The 22,481-nt window shown below is 43.3% G+C and overlaps 2 protein-coding genes across 4 annotated transcripts in view; one reads left to right on the top strand and one right to left on the bottom strand.

Moving 5' to 3' along the window:
- Positions 1–20,640, top strand: part of INSYN2B (inhibitory synaptic factor family member 2B) — a 119,581-nt gene extending 98,941 nt beyond the window's left edge. The window contains exons 3-4 of the mRNA XM_033180270.1: positions 757–831; positions 18,119–20,640. Of these exons, the coding sequence (XP_033036161.1) occupies positions 757–831; positions 18,119–18,305 (262 nt within the window). The 3' untranslated portion in view covers positions 18,306–20,640. The remainder of the gene's footprint in view (positions 1–756; positions 832–18,118) is intronic.
- Positions 1–22,481, bottom strand: part of DOCK2 (dedicator of cytokinesis 2) — a 323,398-nt gene that overhangs the window by 200,209 nt on the left and 100,708 nt on the right. The gene's annotated exons all lie outside the window — the stretch shown is intronic.

The raw sequence follows: 22,481 nt of genomic DNA, 5'->3' as shown, positions 1-22,481 counted from the left end.
CCCTCTTCTTAGCAAGTTACTGCATTTGTACAGTATTTCCATTCTTTGTGTCATTGTGACAAAGGACTTGAGGTGGCCACTCAGCTTACTATTGACCTTCCCCTGTACTGACTACTTTGATGACTTGGGCTGGTCCATCAATGACCAACTAATTGGAACTGAAATGAGATCACAGTTCATTTTGCACAATTCATTTTCTGCCAAGAGAAAAAAGTCACAAAATGCTTTCCTGGGTGACTCAGCACCAGTATAGGAGGAAAAGGCAGTTATTTGTTTAGATGTGAAATGTTCGTCCTTCCAGAAAGTGCTCTCTAAAGACAGAGAAGAAGCAATGGTTAAAGCTCATCAAAAAGGGTAGGAGAGAGAAGTCATTAACTGGCGTTTGCTGTATGAATCAGAATCAGCACTGCCATATAGGAGAGAAACACTGTGATATGCAGTGTGAAACATACCGAACTAAGAGGTCAGGAGTTTTAATAACCTCCCTTCCATTCACCTGCAGAATCCCTCATCTCACAGGATTGTTGTCAGCATGAAAAAACTCTCAGCTTGGGAAGTCTTTAAACATGTATGAAGCCTTCTAGAAATGTGAGCTCCTATTGTCATGACTTTCTTGTTTCCTTATTTATAATGGCCATGCAACTTAAGAGCACCATGAATGCTGTGCTATAGGGACTAAGGAACCAGTAGGTTGAATGTTTGTGGCCCATGTGACTTTTGCCCATAGATTTATCCAGCAAATGCTCTGTCTTGCAGGCGCAACTTTTATCGAACTGGCCAAGATCTCAACAATTGCAGTACCTGCCAGAACACGGCGTGCATCATATACAGGTACCTGGCCACAAGCGAGGTCTGCTCTGTAGACCATAAAGCCATAGGGTTCACTGAACACTCTAGCAAACTTTTACATGCAGAAAGTCAAGAGAGGCAAAAACAGGAGGCCTTTGAATATCTGAGACCAAAAAAAACAAGGTATTTAACTATGAAATGTTAACATCTGGTTCCAAGGCAGGGATTGCTTTGTTTCCTTACAGCAAAGTCTATGAGCGTACCCTTTTGATGTAATTATCCCTACACTCATCAAACGCTAAGTGCAGGCATCATGGTAAGCTTGGCACACACATTTGCATCTCATTCCACCCTCAGGGAAGTTAAGGCGTTCGGTCTCACTCACATAGAGCATTTTCTGAGAGCAGAAAGGGCCAAATTCAGGACTCACATCCAGATTTTTCAAATCTCAAACCTATAATTTTAATGATTCCACCACACTGCCTCTTCCTCAACAGCAGCTATGCCATGCCAAGCACTTACTTGGCACAGTCAAGAACCATGATAAGAACTTTATGTTCATTTCTAAGTATGTCATTTCCTTCTAGGACAGAGTAAGTTTGCTGCAGTAGATTTTTGTAAGTAACAAAATGGAAACATGATATACAGTGTAAACTTAGAGTCAAAGATCTGTGTTTTAATCCCCAAGTCTGACATCAGCTAACTTAACCTGGGCTTACTTTCCTTATCTGCATAGGGAACGATTATCCCTATTCAGAGTTGCCATGAAGACCAGATGAAATAATATATGTGAATGTCTTTTGCAACTGCAAACCTCTGTACAAATCCAAGGGCTTATACCTGTTTTTACTGGAAAGGTCAATGCCCCCTTAGCTGGAAGACCACCTTCCATGGCATAGTAGAAAAGTGGTCAAAAGCAGGACTTTCCGTTGACGACATCTAATTTTGTTGACCAAAGTGAACAGTTTTGCTTTCTCTATTACATTTCTCTTTTTGTTGAAAACTGGCAGCTCAGGGCCCGAGCAGACTGGAGCCTAATTGGGTTGCCTATGTCTTCTTTTAAAACTTCTCATTCTCTCTGGCAGAATCCTGAGATTTCATTGAGTAAGAGACCTTGTGCCTGGAAGGCAGGAGGTGCTTGCACTTACACAGGGCCTTAAGCATCTTTTCATGGAACCTATCAGCTCCTTATAAAGAGGAGCCACCTGTTTTTAATCAAATAACAGAAGATGCAGGACTGCTCACAGATAAATGCCTTTCACCTCAATGTGACGTCTTCCTTTAAAAGAGAGGGTCCTGGAAGAGCCCTGCAGCATTGGAAAGCCTAAGTAGAAGTTTCATCAATTGCCCTCTTTTTGCTGCTTCTTTTTTTGTATCTCCCAATTTGAACAAATTTTCTAATCATTAGGAGGACAAAAATTATTAAATGTCTAGACAGAGAGGACAAAACTATTCATCATAAACAAGAAGAATTAATTTGAACTAACCTCCATTTAAATTTTGGATAGTCTCTCTTCTCTTCTGGAGCCAGATAATGTATTTTCTACTACCTTAAAATGATTTTTTATTCGGCCTATATAAGTAAAAAGGGCAAGTAGTGATTTCCAAGTCTACTATGAGTTTCATGACCTGGCCTTGGGCAAATCATTTTCCCCATCTGAAAAATGAGGGTTTTTAATTAAACAGTCCCAAGAGTCCCTTTTAGTTCTGACATTCTGATATTCTAAGCCGAATTAAAAGTGACAATATTTGGCTAAACTATGACCTTCCAACACGTCTGAGAATGTTTGCATTTTTCAAGCACTTACTTCAAACATCTCCAGCAAATATTCTAAATTAAGTTACACCCCTGGATGGGTTAGCAAACCTTCATGCACACCTTCCTTTCCAGAAGAAAAGCAATTGTATGCATATATCCCTCATTACCATTCAAAGCCAGACTGTTCTCCCAGACAGAATCTATATCCTTGTATCTAAGCCATTGCAGGGAATGGGCAATTAATTTGATGAAAGCAAAGAGATCTGAACAACAGCCCCATCATAGCAACAGTGGGAAGATGAGAGTTGTTATTTTTTTTTTTTAGAAAACATTCAAATGACTTGAAACTTGCATTGTGTTCTGGAAAGTCAGATCTTAGAAACGAATGAATAAGTGATGTGAAATACTCATCCCCAGGCCTTGTTAAACCGCAATCTCTCTCCCAGGTGATGGATGTGCTCAGTGCATGTCACTGTACACAAAGCAGATGGGCGCATGATGGATTGCTCACTGGGTCTTCTTCTCTGGAGATGTTCCTGCTAAGTTAGCCATGCATATGGTTTCCTAAGTGGTATTTCCCAGAGGCTCCAGCAGCTGGAGGCTATGGCTATGCTGCCTGCTCTTATCAAGACATGTGGGGTCATCTGGTTCTATCTAACTCATTCTCTCTGCTCCCTGAGCCTCCTTGACTCTCCTCTTACCATTGAACACTTGGATACACCCTATCTCACCAAGAGCACAGTCCCAACACCAGTGCCTAGAGATTCTATCCATGGCTCTCAGGAGCTTGCAGGGAATTATGTACATCAAGGTGAATGGAACCTTTTGTTTTGACTACCATAGTCTCCACAGGAAGTGAGTGGCAATTGGCTCTAAACCACAAGCTGATTCCAGCCTGTTTTGGCCCCAATCACTTCCTTCACTTCTCCTTAGCATTAATCCTAGCACAAGTTACCCAAAGGGTTGAGTGAATGCCACCATAGTATCCCAGATTAAATAACATTAAATTACTTAGTATGAAAGTTGTTCTCTTTTCAAATTTATTTCAATCCTTCCAATAACCTAGAGGGGAAAATCTGAGTTTGGTACTAGAACGTCTTTAAAACCTTCCTAATGCTGGCTTATCACATTTCTCTGCAAAGAAAGAGCAGGCCTCAGGTTCACAGCCCTGAGCAAGCAATAGTTATCTAGCTAGAATACAATCATTTTTACTTTTTTTATTGAAGGCTTTAACTTTTAAAACTAGGCCTTTTAAATATTTCTGTAATTGGTGCAGGTCTGCATTTCCAAAAGTGATATTGCCTGTTTGATATAAAACATGTTTTTAAATTCAAAAAGTGAATGGATTTAGAGAAAAAAAAAAGTGAAGTGAATAATTGTGTAGATGGTATGGGGAATCTTGCAAAACCATGAAGGTGGAGAATGAGTGATTGAAGTTTGGGAAATGGTGCCCTAAAGAATTGGCTCCTTTTCACCTTCTCAAGGGCATGAAGTCTCTTTAAGTTGCTTACTCCTCCTTCCCTCACCCCCTTCTCTACTTTTCCAGCCATATCTCCAGCATTTATCTTTACACTCATGCTAAAAATAGTCAGCAGTGCTTCTTTAGAGGTCTTTGACTACAGAGATCATGCTTTTCTTTTCTAGACATAACTCCCAGGAAAAAACTGCTTGGTTTAAGTTGTAAAATGTCTCCAATATGTTTTAAAGGAAAATAATAAGAGGTCTTTCCCAGAAAACTTTTCATCTACCATCCAAGCATGCTGTTCTGGAATTGGAAAGACAGAGTTGCAAGCTCACCATTTTCAGTGGGTGAAAAGAGAGATTGGCCACGTAGGATTTAAAAGGTGCTAGAGAGGTGAGAGAAACAGAAGAGGTATTGTTCATCCAGGGTCCACCTGGACAAGCTGCTCCTCTTCTCATCCTTAGTCTCTTCCCACCACTTCTTCAACTGCACTCATGGACTTTATTTCTGTGGCACCACTTTCTGCTACCTTTTATCTGATATCTATGTCAATCTATCTTTACATCTAAAATTTTCAACCAACTACATACAGACATTTCCACTTCATATCCCAAGGCAACTGAAATTTGTCATATCCCCAAACACACCCATTTCACCACAAAATTAATTTCCTTCCCATATTTCTCATTTTGTTCAACACCATTGACCAAGAGGCAACTCCATAAAGATATCACAGTCCCCCTTGACTTTCTCTTCATACACCAAATAAGCTACTGATTCTAACTGCTCAATCCAACCCCTTCACTCCAATTCCTCTGCCGCATGTTCAAAAAAGGCTGCTGTCATTTGTCACTTGAATGCTAATTGACTTTTTTGACACAGGTCTCTCTTCCCTTATCTCAAGTAATCCTCCATGCAGATTGCTAACTTGCATCTGAAAAATATAATCTGACCAGGTCACTCCCCTGCTAAACAATCTTGTCCTGGTTCAGGTAGTCTGTGGCTCCTCTCCAGCCATGGGGAACTAGGTGCTCAGCTGGTGGTTCTGTCATTCCTCAGTGCCTTTGCATAAGTTCCTTTGCTTTCCTGGGATGTCTTTTCTGCCCTGCTTCGTGTGGATATTTCTTAGTCTTGCAGTTTAAATGTCAGTTATGTGGACAACCTCACAATCCAATCCTTCCCCAGAAGGACCCCCATGCCATGAGCCCTTGTCTGCTAGGTCACTGATCCTCCTGCATTGTAATAGAGTGTTTATAAGTTTCCTTCCTTCAGCAAATGGCTAGTCTCTCAAAGTCATGGATCATTGTTTCATACATACTTGGTGCTCAGTAGGTTCTTATTAAGGAAAGAAATGACTCTATTAACTAGGAGAGGAAGGAAAAGCAGTAGTGGACTTGAGACAGCTACTTAGATTGTCCAGAAGTAAAGTCATTGTTACTATTAGTGTACACCACCACCCTTGGGTGGGGAAATGAAGGATTAAGCAAATATTCTTTTTTTTGAGACGGAGTCTCGCTCTGTCACCCAGATTGGAGTGCAGTGACCGGATCTCAGCTCACTGCAAACTCTGCCTCCCGGGTTCACGCCATTCTCCTGCCTCAGCCTCCCGAGTAGCTGGGACTACAGGGGCCCGCCATCTCGCCTGGCTAGTTTTTTTTGTATTTTTTAGTAGAGACGGGGTTTCACCGTGTAGGCCAGGATGGTCTCGATCTCCTGACCTCGTGATCCACCCGTCTCGGCCTCCCAAAGTGCTGGGATTACAGGCTTGAGCCACCGCGCCCGGCCTAAGCAAATATTCTTATTAGGAATGAGGGCTTCTATGTAGCTGGTTCTCAATGGATCTTTTTAAGCTGAATGTAAGTCCATGGGTTACCAGTTTTAAAATAACTGGAATGCCACATACTTTCAACAAGAGAGACCCTTTCTCTGATGACTCAGAGAGCTTGCTGCACTTTCATAGGACATTGAAACCCTTGTTCTTCCAGGCCATATGATATTACTGCCCAGGACTTCTGTCCTGGCTGCAGTGGGAAAACAAAGTTTGACTGTGGGGAACCACAAAACTCCAGGTGAAAATATTTCCTTTCTCTGGTGTCTGAACTGTCCCAGTGATCTCTTTGGCAGAAGGAGTCAGAACATCATATCTTCAGGTTCTCTTGCTAAATGTCTAATGCTAAATATCAAAACCCAGGCTTGCAGGCACAATAATGCCTAAGATGTCCACATCCTAACTCACGGACCCTCTGCATGTGACCTTATTTGGCAAAACGGACTTTGCAGATGAAATGACTTCAAAGGAGGAGAGCAGGGTGGGTTGTCTGGATAGGCCCAGTGTAATCACAAGGGCCGCAGAGAAAGAGGGAGGCCAGAGGATCAGAGTCAGAGAAGGAGATGTGATGCCAGAGGCAAAGTGCAGAGTGCTGTGGTCATAAGCCAAGAGGCATGGCAGCCCCTAAAAGTGGGAGAAAGCAAGGGATGTGTTCTCTCCTAGAGCCTCCAGAAGGAGCACAGCTCTGATTTACAGCTCTGGAGGACTTCTGCCCTCCAGAACTGTAAGAGTAAAATCTATGTTGTTTGAAGCCATTAAATTTGTAGTAATTTCAACAAAAGGAAATAAGTACATTCAGATTAAATCCTCATAATTGGAGGCTAGTTTATCTGACTTTCATTGATGATTTTTTTTTCTTTTTTTTTTTTTGAGACGGAGTCTTGCTCTGTCACCCGGGCTGGAGTGCAGTGGCCGGATCTCAGCTCACTGCAAACTCTGCCTCCCGGGTTTATGCCATTCTCCTGCCTCAGCCTCCGGAGTAGCTGGGACTACAGGCGCCCGCCACCTCGCCCGGCTATTTTTTTGTATTTTTAGTAGAGAAGGGGTTTCACCGTGTTAGCCAGGATGGTCTCGATCTCCTGACCTCGTGATCCGCCCGTCTCGGCCTCCCAAAGTGCTGGGATTACAGGCTTGAGCCACCGCGCCCGGCCTGATGATTTTTATAATGATAACAGCTGATGAAAGAGATCTGTGGCGCTGAAACTTAAGGGAAAGAAAGAAGAGAGCTACCACTTACTGAGGATTCATCATTTACTGATCACTTGAAGTACCTTCTGTTTTCACACTTAATCCTCACAATGATGAGATTGATTAAAGTGCCCCCATGTTACAGATGAAGGAACTGATGCTCAGGAGGGGGTCAGGCACTTGCTCAACATTCAGATTAGGCAATTGAAGCTGAGAGAGGTGAGGCACTTGCACAATTATTCTGGAAATAGTAATTGCAACCGCCACAGGAGCACACAGTTCTGTCTTCCAGCAAGCCAGATTCCATAGCATGCTGCCTTCCAGATGCCAGACTCATCTGAAGGATATTAGGGCTCAGGGGAATGTTCAATCGTCACTGATTTCCACTCAGCCAAGGGCATCATGAGGGTTTGCATTGAAGATGCAGGCCCTAGACAGTGCTTCTAAAGCATGGTCATGGACCATCTGCATCGGAACCTCTGGGTTTCTGTGGAAACTGGTTGCTGGGTTTCAGCCCCAAAGCCACGGAATCAGAGAGTGTGGGGTGGAGGATGGGAATCTGCAGTTGCAGCAAGCTCCCTGGGAAAGGCTGGTTCAAATAAAGCTTGAGGATTTTTTTAAGTAAAAAAATCAGGGTCTTGAAAGAAGATAGTTGATTTACCAGAAAGTTTTGTGACAACCAGCCCATGGATGAAAAATACTTGCTTGTAAAATAGCCCAGAAAGTAGCTTTAGTTCTTAATATATCTTTGGAAAGATGAATTACCTTTCTGCTTGGCTTTGATTTTAGGGTTAGATGATCATATAGAGACCTAATTATATATGTTGGGTACAGGTGAGAATAGAGGCAAGGGCGAGCAAAGGAAGAGAGAGGAGAGGATTATTCATGGAGTGGGCATATCTTCTGATGCCTCCTGTTTCCAATGAGAAGAGAAAAGGAGTCCCTCTCAGGCCACTCTGGGGCCCAGGCTTGCATTACGCAATACTTAGGGGATTGAGCTGTAACCTTTCCTTCCTCCCACCTCTCTCAGTTCCTCAGGCCTCATCTGAGATCAGAAACTGATTGGCAATCCAGGCTGACATTTTTCCTCCAACAAAGGTTGAGAGTAATTAAAGCCTAATTCTGCTCTCTGGCCAAGAGACCAAATGCTAAGAACTGCCCTCTGGTGAGTCCTAGAGGGTCAACAGCAGAACAGCAGACACACGTAAAAGGTGGGTGTCCAAGTGCTGACCATTACCACTACATCCCCACTTCAGGACAGGGGTATGGTCACCCCATGCTTGGGAACCAAGGACCATGCATGAAGCTAAATGCCATGCAGAATCTGCCACCACCACTCACTCATTTTCTCAAACTTCACAAACCACTGGTTTTTGTTTTGTTTTGTTTTTGAGACAGAGTCTCGCTGTCACCTAGGCTGGAGTACAGTGGCACAATCTCGGCTCACTGCAACCTCTGCCTCCCAGGTTTACGTGATTTTTCTGCCTCAGCCTCCTGAGTTGCTGGGATTATAGGTGCCCGTCACTACACACAGCTAATTTTTGTATTATTAGTAGAGACGGAGTTTCACCATGTTGGTCAGGCTGGTCTTGCACCCCTGACCCCAAGTGATCCACTCACCTTGGCTTCCCAAAGTCTTGGGATTACAGGCTTGAGCCACCACACCCGGCCACTTTTTTCTTTTAATCATTATTGATGCATCCACTCATAAATTCTTCTGAACCAGAGAGAGAACTTATGGATTTTGTAAAGGAGACTCTCTGCAAGAGCCTCCCTTTGTATCTAGCAACCAGCATTCTCGTTCCTAGCACGTCCCCCTCACAGGTTTCATATTCAGCGTATGACAAGGAGGCTCCCTGGAATGCAGGCCAAAGCCTCACAGCTGTGCACCCGGCAAGAGAAAAGCAAGGGCTCCACATCACTGAGGAGAGAGTGGCTCCAGAGAGCTGAGTGAGCTGCCTGAGGTCACGTGGTTGGTGGTCTGCGAGTGCTTCCGGGAGTTTCCTTCTTGGTTAAGCTATTTGGCCACTGAGCTCTGGCCTTGCCTGCCACTTAAAACTATTACCTAACCAGAGAAAAAGGCATTTCTCTAGAAATGCAATATGGACTCAGTCCTATGGGTTTAGCAGCCAACTTTTCACTTAAATTATTTAGTATTTTCTTTTTGTCTGCTTATGACTCTCTCCCAGCGTGGAGCCAGGTGAATTCTTGAGAGCCTTGTCTTCCAGCCACAGTCCTCCCTCTGGCCAGCAATGAAGTCCACAGTAAAAAATAATGATAAAGGCACACAGCAGAACTGTTCTTTCTAGTAATCACAGATGCATTTGCAGCTTTCATCAAATTGCAATATGGACTGAGCCACACTATTTCAAATGCTGGGCCATGGACATCATGGCAACACCCTCGAGCATCCCCAAAACAACCAATAGCAAACACAGCTTCAATTGTCTCTTTGGGAAACAGCCATGAAGTTTGGGGTACATGTAAAATGTAAAAGGTAAAATTTCTCTGAGTCCCAACAGGCTGATTCCCAAGACATTTGTCTCTATTCCCTGATTCTCCTGAATGGCATTATCCCTTTATTTTTCTCCCTAGAGTGTAAAGGAAAAGAAGTAGGATTTACAGCATCAGCAATTTATCTGCAATAAAAAATGAAACCTATTTTAATGCATTAATAGCGAAAGAGGCTGATACATGCCATAAATATAAAATTACACAAGTTGAATATTTCAGAGGAATAACAAATGAGTGGCTGCTGGCACAGAGGCCACAGGTGACCACAGAGTGATCCGATCTTTATTTCTCCATCAAGTAAGTGTAATAATCATTACCATTTGTTAAGCCAGCCACTGCACTAGGCATTTTGCCCAAGACTATATGTCTATCATTTCATTTCAGACTCCTAACAATCCTAAAATGTGGATAGGATTAACATTCCCATTTTACAGATGAGGAAACTGAGACTCAGAGGGGTTACGTGATCTGTCCAAGATCCAAGGGAGCCAGGGCTCAAAACTAGGTCCTACTTTCAGGAGACTTTCCTGTCCCTTCCCCTCTTTCCTTGTGACCTTGCATCGTCAGTGAATAAGTGTGTTAACTTTCTCGGAGATGATCTACGCTTTCTGAGGACTTCACAGGCAGATCTTCCTGGCACAGAGTCACAAAACCCAAAACACAGATTTCTTTCAGAGATAGCTATCAGCAGAGATTTCTGCAGCTTGATCCCATTTATATATGTGCCAAGAAGAGAACCTGTGATTTTCTGAAGACTCAACAGCAGATCGATGCCCTAGGAGAAGGGGTAGACTTGCCAATTTGAAATAGCTGCAAGTTGTGAAGCTCAAAATTAAACCCTATAAAAAATGAGCAAACTGGTCATTAGGAGAAAGTTTCAGGAACAATATCCTTTCCAGGCTGGGGAGAGAAAAACATACAAACTAAAGTTCCTGTGATCCAAAACTATAATTCTTCCACAGAGATGCCTTCCTAAGTGTCATGATTTATCCAAACGGACAAGAACCACACTACCCTCACTGCATCCATTGATTCTTACAGCTAATTCTTAAAAGAGAAAGTTGCAGGAGGTCAGTAAATCAGTGGTGCACCTGTGTTCTGCAGAAACAGGGACCACAGAAATGCTCCAACAAGAGATGAAGAAGAGGTGGAGGGGAATTTGGAAGATGGTTTGTCTTCAGGGAGATGCCATGAATCATTCACTTCTCGGCCAACTTGCTTAGAGTGTAGTTGACGGCAGTGGCTTGTCGGCATGTCTCTTTATAAAAGAGCAGGACCCACTGCTGAGAAGGAGGTGCAAAACGGCTCACTGGAGACATCAGCAGCCTACACGAGACCCAAGATTGCTGACCCCAGATATTATCTTCAATACGCTGCCTCCTTAGAAGGTGAGCACCTTTTTTGGGTATGCAGCCTCCCTATAGAGGCTGCCCTGAAATTGAGAAAGACTATTCCGAGGTGAACTGGTCAGCTGGTCCATAAAGAGTTCCCCGTGCACTCCAGCCCCAGTTTGGGTCTGGTTCCACAGGGGACTGTGAGGTCATCCAGGAGCACCAGGCTTTGGTCACCACCTCTACCCCCACCACCCTACACATTTTGCAATCAGGATTTCATACAGATACAGATTACTATGTTCTTTCGGTCTAGTACATCTTAGTGTATAAGCTTTGGGGCTAGACTTTCAGGGTTCAGATTCTGACTCTGTCACTTACATTTGCATGCCCTTGGCAGAATATTTAACCTCACTTTGCCTCAGTTTTCTCGTTTATAAAATGAAGGTAATATTATTTATCCCACAGGACTTGAGAATTCATGAGAGAAGGAATGTAAACTTGTAGCATAGTGTCTAGCACATAGATTTCATTCCATAAATGACCATCATTCTTTTTATCTTATTATTTTTGCCCATTTAAATTACCATGTGTCCTAATCTAATGTGGTCCAGGTACTCTTTTTTTGTTTCTTCTCCTCAGAATAAAATGCTGGAAAGAGTTAGGTCCATGGCTAAAACATTGGATCCTTCTTTAAACAGAAAAATCAAAGGACCAGGTGTCAGGAAACTAGGTGAATAGACTGAATGTTTGTGCAGCCCGCAAATTCAGATTAATTGCTAATGCCCCATGTGATGATATTTGGAGGTAGAAGCTTTGGAAGGCGATGAGGTCATGAACTTGGAGTCCTCATGAATGGGATTAGTGCCCTTATAAAGAGAACTCAGAGAGGTCCCTCTCTCCTTTCTGCCACGTAAGAACACAGGGAGGGAATACAGCTGAGGGCCCTTACCAGATACTCAACTAACAGCACTTTGATCTTCAACTTACCAGCCTCCAGAACTGTGAGTAATAAAATGTATGTTATGTATAAGCCACCCAGTCTGCAGTATTTTGTTATAGCAGTCCAAGCAGACTAAGACATCAGGTTTAGATTCGGCTTGTAACTTACAGTGTGACTTCCCTTTGCCAACTTGTTTGTCTGTTAAATGGGCAACAACCTTCCTATCTTCCTGAGCTATGATGAGGGTAAAATAAAAACACAGATTAAAATACTTTGCAAATTCAAAAGGTATATACAACTAACAGGCTTCTGTTATTTGTTTGTTTCTACATCCATTTTTATCTCCTTTTGGTTCACCCAGCTTCAGTTTACCCAGCCAAGATCCTGCATCTAGAACCTTGCTCTGTTGTTTGCTCATGCACTTATCTAGTTTTTGCTATTTGTTACTCACTGTTTCTTCTTCCAGACAAGTCATGACTTGGGGCTCTTGCTGCTTCCAATTACTGAGAAAAACATCTTTCTGCTTTTCAGCGAGCATGATGGCTGGAGCACTGATCTGTAAGCTAGATTAGTGAGGTACCCTCAAGAGGGAAACCTGAAAGTTCTTACCATTTCTGATTTACCCATAGTTCACTCTCTAAACACAGTGTGGCTCCATGTTCAGACATCTCCTTGGATGTGAAGGGCTCTAAGGCTCCTCAGGCAATTAACTGAGCATCCCTGAACCACAGGTCCTATGTCCCATGCATCCTCAGGAGGACCAACTCACATATCTTGAATGCTCTGGACTATCTCAAGGGCTCCTGTCCAGAATCTTGCATTGTAACAATTTCGTAACTACTCTTTGCCCTCCACTGTAAGCCAGGGTTCTGCAAACTCAGCACTCTGCACCTGTCTTCCTTCTTAGGATCCTGCATGGAATATAGAGCATATGTGAAATACGGATGGTGGAAGATGGTAAGGATGGGAGGGTACAGAGAGTAAGTGGAAGCAGTGAAAGGGAGGTGAGGTTAGAAAAGTTATTGGTGTGCTATTTGGATCCTTGAGCTGAAACCCAAAGCAGACAGTCTTCCAGTATCTGCAAACAACCCTCTGCTAAGAATTAACTTCAATTTTCACCAAGCTGGCAACTTACTCCTTTTTGCAAGGGGTTGCTGAGCATGGTGTAAGTAGCTAAGTAGGAAACAGAAACGCATCTTCTCTTTTCTACCCAGCCTCAAGACAAAAAGCAGATGACAGGGCGCTGTCCCTTCCCGTTTATAAGGCAGCTGCCACCAAAGCAAAATATACTCCCTCTCCTCCCTTCCAAACTAAACTGTAGTGTGTCAAACGGATGAATAAAAAGAAAAGTGGTAATTTTCCTTTATGTTAATAAATTGCTTTGGCCTAAAAAACATTAATAAATTTCCTTCCAAAGCACACACACTTCTCCATACTCTGCTATTTGCCTGGTCTTGAAAGGAAAGTTACTTTCGATCCCCTTTAAATTGTTCAAGACCAGTGGGGGCAGTCACAAGAGGGGAGTGGGGAGCTCCCTAAATCCCAGTGATTATAATGGAACCCTGCTGTGTTTCCATAGAAACACAAAGAGTGTATTCTTTCCTGAATGTAGATGGTGGGGAGGGGTGAGGAGTGATGCTGCTGGTAAGGTGTGCAGCTACTGAAGAGCTAAAGGTTGATGCAAGGAGCTGAGATGAGAAGGCAGAGGACCTAGTGGGGAAGAGTGGAGTGGGCCAAGACGGTGTTCTGTGTGCAGTGATTTCACCTGTCATTGCGTCCCATCTGCATAGCCAGCCAGCGAGGTAGCTAGTGTAACTCCCAAGTTCAACTGAGCCATGTGAAGAGAAGAAACTTGCCCAGGGTCACCCAGCCAGGAAGTGCTGCAGCCTCCATTCAAACCCAAGAGTGTTCAACTCTGGGGCCCTCACTGCATCCTCTACATTGGGCTGGACGTCAAGTTGTGATGGTGAGACAAAGTTTCCGTTCCATCTCCTGGTCTTTTCGACCCAGGCCTGCCAGTTCTATACACATTCTGGAATCATCCAGAGCATTAATAGCATTTTCTTTTTGAGATAGGAACTCACTCTGTCACCCAGGCTGGAGTGCAGTGGTGTACTCATAGCTAATTGCAGCCACAATTTCCTGGGCTTAAGTGATCCTCTCACCTCAGCCTCCCAAGTAGCTGGGACCACAGCTGCACACCACCACACATGGTTAATTTTTTATTTTTTTATAGAGATGGGGTCTCGCTATGTTGCCCAGGCTGGCCTCAAACTCCTGACCTCAAGCAATCCTCCCACCTGGGCCTTCCAAAGTGTTGGGATTATAGGCCTGAGCCACTGCGCCCAACTTATTTTTCTTAAACAGGTATTAGGACACTTGTAAATCTTGTCAAATTCAGCTGATTTGTTGTCATTGTTTGTTTGTTTGAATTATGAAGTCAGAGACACTTCACATATAAGGAGAGGAAGGCAGCTGGTGCATGTGTGTGTTCATATAATTTGGTAGAAGCATATGGATGAAGAACTGGAAAGTAGGAGTAGTTGAGAGAAATAAGAAGTATATTTTGAAAGCAATTGTTATTTAATCACCTATCTCAAACACACTGGGCACAGTATCCACATCTGTCTAACTTACTATTGTGTTCCTGGAACCTGGTACAGCGTCAGGCCCAGGGCAGGATGGACTGATGATGGATGGAATGTTTTGTACAAGAAAATCTTGGACTCCTAAAATACTAGAGGGGGCACCCACTCTCTTTGGCCCCATCTGGTACTCTATGATGAAGACTGTTTTTCTGCCACAGTAGGGAGGGCAGGGCTATTTCAGGAGCTAGGAGCATTGTGAATATAGATGCTCCCTATCTGCGAACTATGTGTGTTCCCAGTGCTAGAGGGGTGAGAATCAGAGCTTGCAACTCACCATTTTAAAGTCCTTCCTTGCTGAAATGCAGGGGTTGCCTAGGCTCTCAATCCATCTCCTTCAGTTTCCACTGGGATGAATGAGGTTCAGGTGGTACAGACAGAAACCCACTCTACCCTACCCCAGACAAATAGGGGTGCAGTACCAGGTGATGTCTCCTGGAAATAGGAGACTGTGATGTTATGATTATATATGTGTGTATGTGTGTGATCTATCTGTGTGGGGGAATGAATAGATAGAGACAAATAAATGCTAGAGAGAGAGAGAGAGAGATAGATAATGATAGATGATAGATGGATAATGATAGATGATAGATGGATAATGATAGATGATAGATGGATAATGATAGATGATAGATAATAGATAATGATAGATACATAGATTATTGATAGATGATAGATTAGACAGATGATAGATAGATAGATAGACAGATAGATAGATAGATAGATAGCCAGATAGACAGACAGACAGGTTTTCACCCATGGTTCCTGGCTTATAACTGCCATAGCCCTTGTTACAATCTTTTGTTATCATGTTGGGTGAGTTAGGCCTCAGGAAGCAGAGTCTCTCTGACCTTCTCCTGTCCTCCTGTCACCTGCCTAAGGCAGGACTCTGATTGTGGATCAAGAGACTGATTCCAGAGTGGGTCCTGCCCATACCCCGGAGGAAGGAGTGCTACACAGGGGGCTGAAGCCCCCACACTTTGCCCCACGCATCCCTTCGTCTGTATCCTTTGCAATATCCTTTACGATACACCAGTTAATGTAAGTGAGTATTTCCCTGAGTTCTGTGAGCCACTCCAGCAAATTAATCAAACCCAAAGAAGGGGTTTTGGGAACCCCAACTCGAAGCTAGTTGGTCAGGAATTCCACGGGCCCGGACTTGTAAGTGGGGGGAACAATGGGGAAGTCTTGTGGGAATGAGCCCCCAGTCCCTGGAATCTGATGCTATCTCTGGGTAGATAGTTCTGGAACTGAATTGGAAGACACCAACTGGTGGCCACTGCTTGGTAGTGGGGAGAAACTCCCATGCATTTGGCCATAGAAGGCTTCTTCTGTGTTGATGATTGTTGTGTGAGAGCAGAGGAAAAACATGGTTTGAGAGTTTTTCCTGAAATAGAGACTCCTGAAATAAAGAGTCAGTATGTGAGTCTGCAGATGCCTCTGCCCACCGGCCTGGCAAATTCTGGGCTTTGGCTAGAAGGTCTCTAACAGCGACTGATGCCAGCACTGAGGACACAGAGTCACTGGATTGGCAGTGCCAGGAGGCCAGGGAGATTGTCTGTCTACCATTCCTTCCTGAGGAGCCAGAACAGGGCCTGCCACAAAGAAGATGTTCAATAAATGTTTGTCGAGTGACTGGCTGAATACTTGGTGCCTACTCTGTGCTGCGTGTTGTATATGCACATAGCATTTAAGCTTCACTGAGATCCTTTGCGTAGGCACCACTCATTTTGCAGATGAGGACACAACAACCTGGAAGTGGGAAATGACTTCTCCAAGATCTCACAGTGAAACTGTAGAGCTTTGCTTTAAAAAACACAGTCTATGTTTCATCCATAATACATAATTCTAATTTAATATAATAATGGCCTATAGGTCATCCAGCCAGGATTATGTTCCCATAGAGAGGGCAAGGGAGAATAGAAAGAGAAGGGATGTAAGTGGAGGAGAAGAAAGTCTGGATGAAAAATACAGAAACAAAACAATCAGATACCCTTTCCTAGTGCTCCCTAAGAACCAATACCCCGTCAGTCTGGCTATAAAACGGGCCCCCTCACCCCTCTGACTCTTCAGCCCTGCCTCTTTCATCTCAGATTCCATCTCAGAACGCTCAGGGACAAGGCGTCCTTTGGGGCTTCATCCGTCATGCATGGCAACGGCAACATGCCTTTGTAGCAGCACAAACTTGGGTTCCCATCCCTGGGAGGTGACATGGGGATAGTAAACAAGGGCAGATGTCCCTTTAATGACAGCTGTTTTTCAGCCCTTGCTGGGTATAAAGTCATTGGCCAGTCATGCCACATCATAAACCAACATGGGGTCTTTGGTCTACCAGATGCAACATATCCTTTTCCTCCTGGCTAAACAAGGAGAATGCACTGTTTTCATGACCACGTTTCCTCCACTTTCCACACTCCCATGCTGGCTCCTCATCCTTGGGCCTTCTGAGACCCCTGGTATGAAACCAGGTAACAAACACATCGAAAAGCTTAAGAGCTTTCTTATAAGCATCTTGGCACTGAAAACTCCTCTGTAAGTAAATCCTCCTCATGGAGGAAAGTGGACAATCAAGGACAGAGGGAACCTGTGCTCAGCCCACAGGGATGTCTAAGAGGATTTGTTTTTCCTGCCCCGGCTCTCTGGGTTCTGGGGAGGGTTAGCCAGAGTGAGGAGGCAGGCTGAGAGCCTCTGAGGCCTGCTGGCCTGACTCCCAGACATGCAGAGGTCACAGACAGCATCAGCACCCACTCCCCACAGGCCAGACTTCTGCTCCACACCCACGTCCCCTGACCTCAAGGACCCCTAGTCTGCGACAAATTCATTAATTCATTTTCACCTCCTCGATGTTTGTGATAATCAGCACAGGGCAATGGAGTCCGTATGTTAATGACACCAAAACACACAAGTAAAATAGCCAACAACAGCAGCAACAACGAAAAAGAGCATGGGAATGTCCATCCATCAGTGGAGGAATATTTAAACACATCATATTGAGGAATACTACAAGGCAGTCTTACATGTAAAGCTCTCCAAGATACATCTTTAAGTTGAGATGCAATTCAAAGAGCAAGGCATAATCTATTAGTAGAAATTATGTTAATGATGATGATGATAGCAGTAACAGAAGCTAACACATACGGAGGACTTAGCGCACACCAGGCACTACTCTGAGCACTTCATTTATATGACCTCAGTTTACACACATTAATTCCAAAGAAAGCCTTTGAGATAGGTGCTTATATTACCTCCATTTTACAGACGATGAAACTGAGCTATCAGTTTTCCTGTCTGTTCCTCTGTATTATCTTAATGTTTTAATAATGAGACAGTTTTCATGCATAACACATGCAAAGAAAACCCATTAATGATTAAGAGAGAGACTGGAGCCAATATTTACAGAACACTTGCCATCAGGTCTCACTGACCCTCAATAACATCCCTGTGAGGAAGGCATTACAGGTGCCAACTCAATCAATGAAGAACTAGAGGTTCAGAGAGGTGGTATCACTTTCCCAAGGTCAAACAGCCAGTAGGTACCTAAGGATCTAGGATTTGATCCCAAAGCTCTTGTTCTTCCACATTAGTTGGGGCTGAGTGATGCTGAATCAGTCTGTGCTGATTCGAATTTACTTTCCTTCCTTCCTCTCTGTGTTTTTCAGTGTAGAGTATGATTTTCGGCAGCAGGAAGGCAGGTTCCATGAAGTTTTGCAGAGTCTGGAGGAAGCAGAGCCAGTTGAGGAGGCATCGCCCCCACCAAAGTCCCCAGCAGAACCCCCAGCCCCGGAAAAGCAGGACTTAAGGCGGAAAACCAAGAAGGTGAAAAAGAAATGCTTCTGGTGGATCTGAGCTGGTTGGGACCATCCCCCAGCCCCGCATCTCCACGTACTTCCCCGAGATGGGAAATCCACTGCACTTAAGGTCTGCCCTGCTTCTTTGCAAAGGCCCTGGGCTGTGAGCCCTTTGGCCTGCGAAACAGAAGAGCCTTGGAGCTGATGTAGCCACTGCTGGACACCTGACCACCATCCTTACCTGAGTGCGTGCCACTGCTTGCTGAGGGCTTCACGGACACTAGGGTGACCACTTGCCAAGTTCCCTGTCACACTCAGCCAGAACTCATGCTGAGTTGCAAGTCCAGATTCCCACCACGAGCAAAACCCCACACTACACCTTCCAACACCTCCACGATGCTAAGCACTTCCTTTCCATCCTGGGTTCATCAACCCAAAAGAAAAAAACAGTGTTGTGCAGAGCCAGAAGATAGAGGGATGTTGTAGGTTATATGCAGGTACCATAGAGAAAATGAGATAAACTGGCAGTTTTCTAAGCTATCAGCATACATAGTAAGCACAAGAGAAGTGGGCAGGGCATAAAATGCAGGTTCACCCTGGTGTGTTGGGTTGTTTTCCTTTTTAATTAGCCCCTTGATCCCAAATTAAGGCTCTGTCATCTCATGGTGCATGCACCTTTCTGCCTGTGGCAGAGTCAGGCCACCCCAGGGTATAAACTTGTTGGTGTGGCTGTGCTGGACAATTGTAATTCAAAGAGGATTTCAGCAGTTGTAGCTGTTCCAGGGCCCACCCTAAATCATCATGCTTCTTCTCTGCCTGGGGCCTGAGACCACCTGGCAAATGGGTGGAGTCTGTTTTCGGTGTGAACTTTAAGACTCCATTGTTAACTTACCTGCAACATTTAAAATCATGAGATCCAGCAACCTGTCCATCAGTTATATCTTATGAGTGACACAGATAAGGCTAAGATAAAATACAACACTGTTTCTCATCCCTTCATCCCAGGAACAGCCGTGTAGATAGGTTCAAACATATATTAATCAACACAGTCTCCATTCCTGGTGATCAGGAAATGGTGACCTGATTGAAAAAGTAGCGGGACTGGGGATGAGGATATAGTTTTTTCTATTTTAGTTTTAAATACATTTCTATCCCAAAGTCTGAGTTCTTCAAGGTCTGGTTCATTCTTTTGACAAGACCTGCATACATGTGGACCCAGTCAAGCTTGCATGGCTGAACAAATGACTAAAGTAATATAATTAAGTAATTGCTACATACTCTTGTGGATGAGGGGTAGGATGGAAAGGCTCAGATACCTTCTGGTTGAATTAAATTCTCCATCAGCATGTGGTTAGATTGACATTGCTAGAAAGGGATCCTGAAACTAAACATACATTAAACGAAGAAGGTATTTTGTAATCCCCTTGGCTGAAGATCCAGTGTCTAAACTAGAATCTTTGCAGAGCACAGCATCCTGTGTGTTTGTGGGATGTACCTACCCCACTGCAAATGGAGCCTAATTGAGCAAACCACTCTGATGGTTTCACCTTCCCCTGTCATAGCAATGCAGTGCACAAAGCTATTTCAGTGAGAATGAAAGGGAAATTTGGCAAGGAATATCAGCTTGCACTATTTAAGTCTTGGAATGTCATTCAAGATGTTCTTGTTCTGTTTCTAGTGTAATGCTTAAGCCCACAGAATGAGACCGGAATATATAACGTCATGTTAGAATTAAGATAAATACACTTGTCATACTTAAGAAGCCACATTTCAATAAGATATGCTACCACTATCTAAAAGCCACAGATTTTTTTTTTTCCTGTATCCATACAATCGACTCTCAGTTGGCCCCAGCAATGGAAAAGAACAGAATAGAGGATAATCTAATAAAGTGAAATCATTTGGGATCTCTTATGTAATTTTATCTTGTAGTAGAGCTTCTATCTTAATTTGCTTTGCTTACACTAATTTCATATGAATTTACATTCTTGGGCATCATGCTAGAATGTAAAAACCCTGTTCCTAGAATTAAGAGACCCAGACAACCAAGCAGTCTATCCCACTAGCCTTTGGCAAATGGCTTAAATTTCCAGAGCCTGTTTGTCCATTCTTGAACAGAGATAAGAACATATGCTTTCCTACTTTATAAACTCTTAGCACGTTCCGCATTACGTGAGCTGAGTGACTCAGAGCTGAGCTGGATTACTGGCCAAAGTTAGCCTGGCAAGATAAAGAGATATTTGAGGTACCTCACACAAAATTAATAAGCTCATGTGGTCATAGATATGTTTCCAGTTGGGGCCCTCACATGAACCCTTAATGGAATTAAATAAAACTGGGACTAGAAATGTTGACATTTTGTGCACTTCCCCAACAAACAACAACAACAACAACAACAACAAAAAGAGGAAATGTTGACATTTCTAGAAATACAGCCAAACAAGGCTATACTGATTCTACACTAAAGCACAACACCGCATTGCTTGGGCCACTGACCTGGAACTGGGAAGGAATTCTCTTCTGAAAAATTGATACTTAAAATCATTATGAGGAAACAGGATTCCATAAACACTTTCCTGATAAACAAAAATGATTGTCTCTATATTTAAAACACCATACACACATATACCAAAACTGCATACTCACTTGTTCATGTGAAAATCACTGCCTCTTTGTAAAATATTATGTAACATCTACCATGATATTCTACAGAAATGCTGTACTTGAGGTGATCTGGTTTTCTGGAGAGGTATTAATTTAGCAAAAATTACTTTTATAAAATTGAAAGGAAAAAGACCAATACATCAACTTAAATTGCAGGAGTTTATGTAGCTGCTTTCTCTGTAGTTTAAAATACAATGCATAAATGCGTACTCACTATCCTTGGAACTTAATACCAGCTCATCTATAGAGTACCTTCTTAAAGACAATGTACTGATGTAAGGTTTTGTAAATTTCTAAACTGTTTTAAATGGGATATTATCTTTTGCAATAAACTTACATATTTTTTCTAGGTTTTAAGACTCCATTACTAGCTTGGGTTGATTTCGGTTATAAAATGTATGCTTAAGAAGCGCACCTCAGTGGTCCTAAGGGCAAGTATGGCTTTCGTTATAATTGCTTCTATACATTTCTAAGGGAAATAAATAAAGAGCAGATTCAGAACTTAGTGTCATGATGATCACATGAAGCCCCGTGTGTCCTGTGAGCGAGGGAGGCAGCATGAATCAATGGAGAGCTGCTCTCAGCCTCATTCCCAGGGATGCACATGCATGACCTGTATCATTATGTTCAGACACCTGAATTCTAATTTATTCAGTACTTTTCTTTAATTATTTCCCCTTTAATTTTTTTCCTTAAAAGTCAAATTTATGTCGCCAATGTGAAGAAAAACAATATCATGTTCCAAAAATAGAAGATGAAATAAAAACATATCTTATTAAATTCTTGCTAAACCCTGTTGCTATTGAGGCTGCTAAGCCTGAGACCAGCTCTCTGTTAAGGGGGGATATTAGCAAATATTCAACATATACTAAAGTTGCATTCACACCAAGCCCATTTTCCACTTGACTAATCAGGATGTTTGAGAGAACTGAAAAGAAAACAACTTTCCTGTCATGTGATTCAGTATTCTTTTTCCTGCCTTCTCCACGAACCATTTAAAACCAGCTTGGGTTTACACCTGGAGAGTGAGTCTCCCATTTTGGGAAACCCCAATTTAGAGAAACAATAACAAACACAAACCCTGGACATAGAATCAGAAATCTCGGGTTTGACAGTATTGTGCTACCTTCTTTTTGCTGCATAACCTTGAGTAAGTTACTTAGCTTCTGTGAGCCTCTGATCCCTCTGATATACCCCCTGCCTCCCGAGTGCTTTGACAATGAACTGAGTGACAGCCAAGAGCACAATGTAGGGGACACATCGGGCCAGGCCCTCAATAAATGCATATTCAGTCATTTGTGGATTGAAGTCAATTGGGAGAGAGAAAGGAAAGTAACTCCGTGAAGCTGCAGTGGTTTTCAGAAACAGGTTTTTCTCAGGGCAAGGGAAGAACACTTCCTGTGGGCGCGATGGCTCACACCTGTAATACCAACACTTTGGGAAGCCAAGGTGGGAGGATTGCTTGAGCTCAGGAGTTTGAGACCAACCCAGGCAACGTAGTGAGACCCCATCTCTAAAGCAATTAAAAAATTAGCCAAGGGTGGTGGCTTGCACCTCTGGTCCCCATCAC

Source organism: Trachypithecus francoisi, unplaced genomic scaffold (genome assembly GCF_009764315.1).
Source record: "Trachypithecus francoisi isolate TF-2019V2 unplaced genomic scaffold, Tfra_2.0 Lachesis_group2, whole genome shotgun sequence".
Lineage (NCBI taxonomy): Eukaryota > Metazoa > Chordata > Mammalia > Primates > Cercopithecidae > Trachypithecus > Trachypithecus francoisi.
Note: the sequence above shows the minus strand (reverse complement) of the source record. Positions and strands in the feature narration are given on the sequence as shown.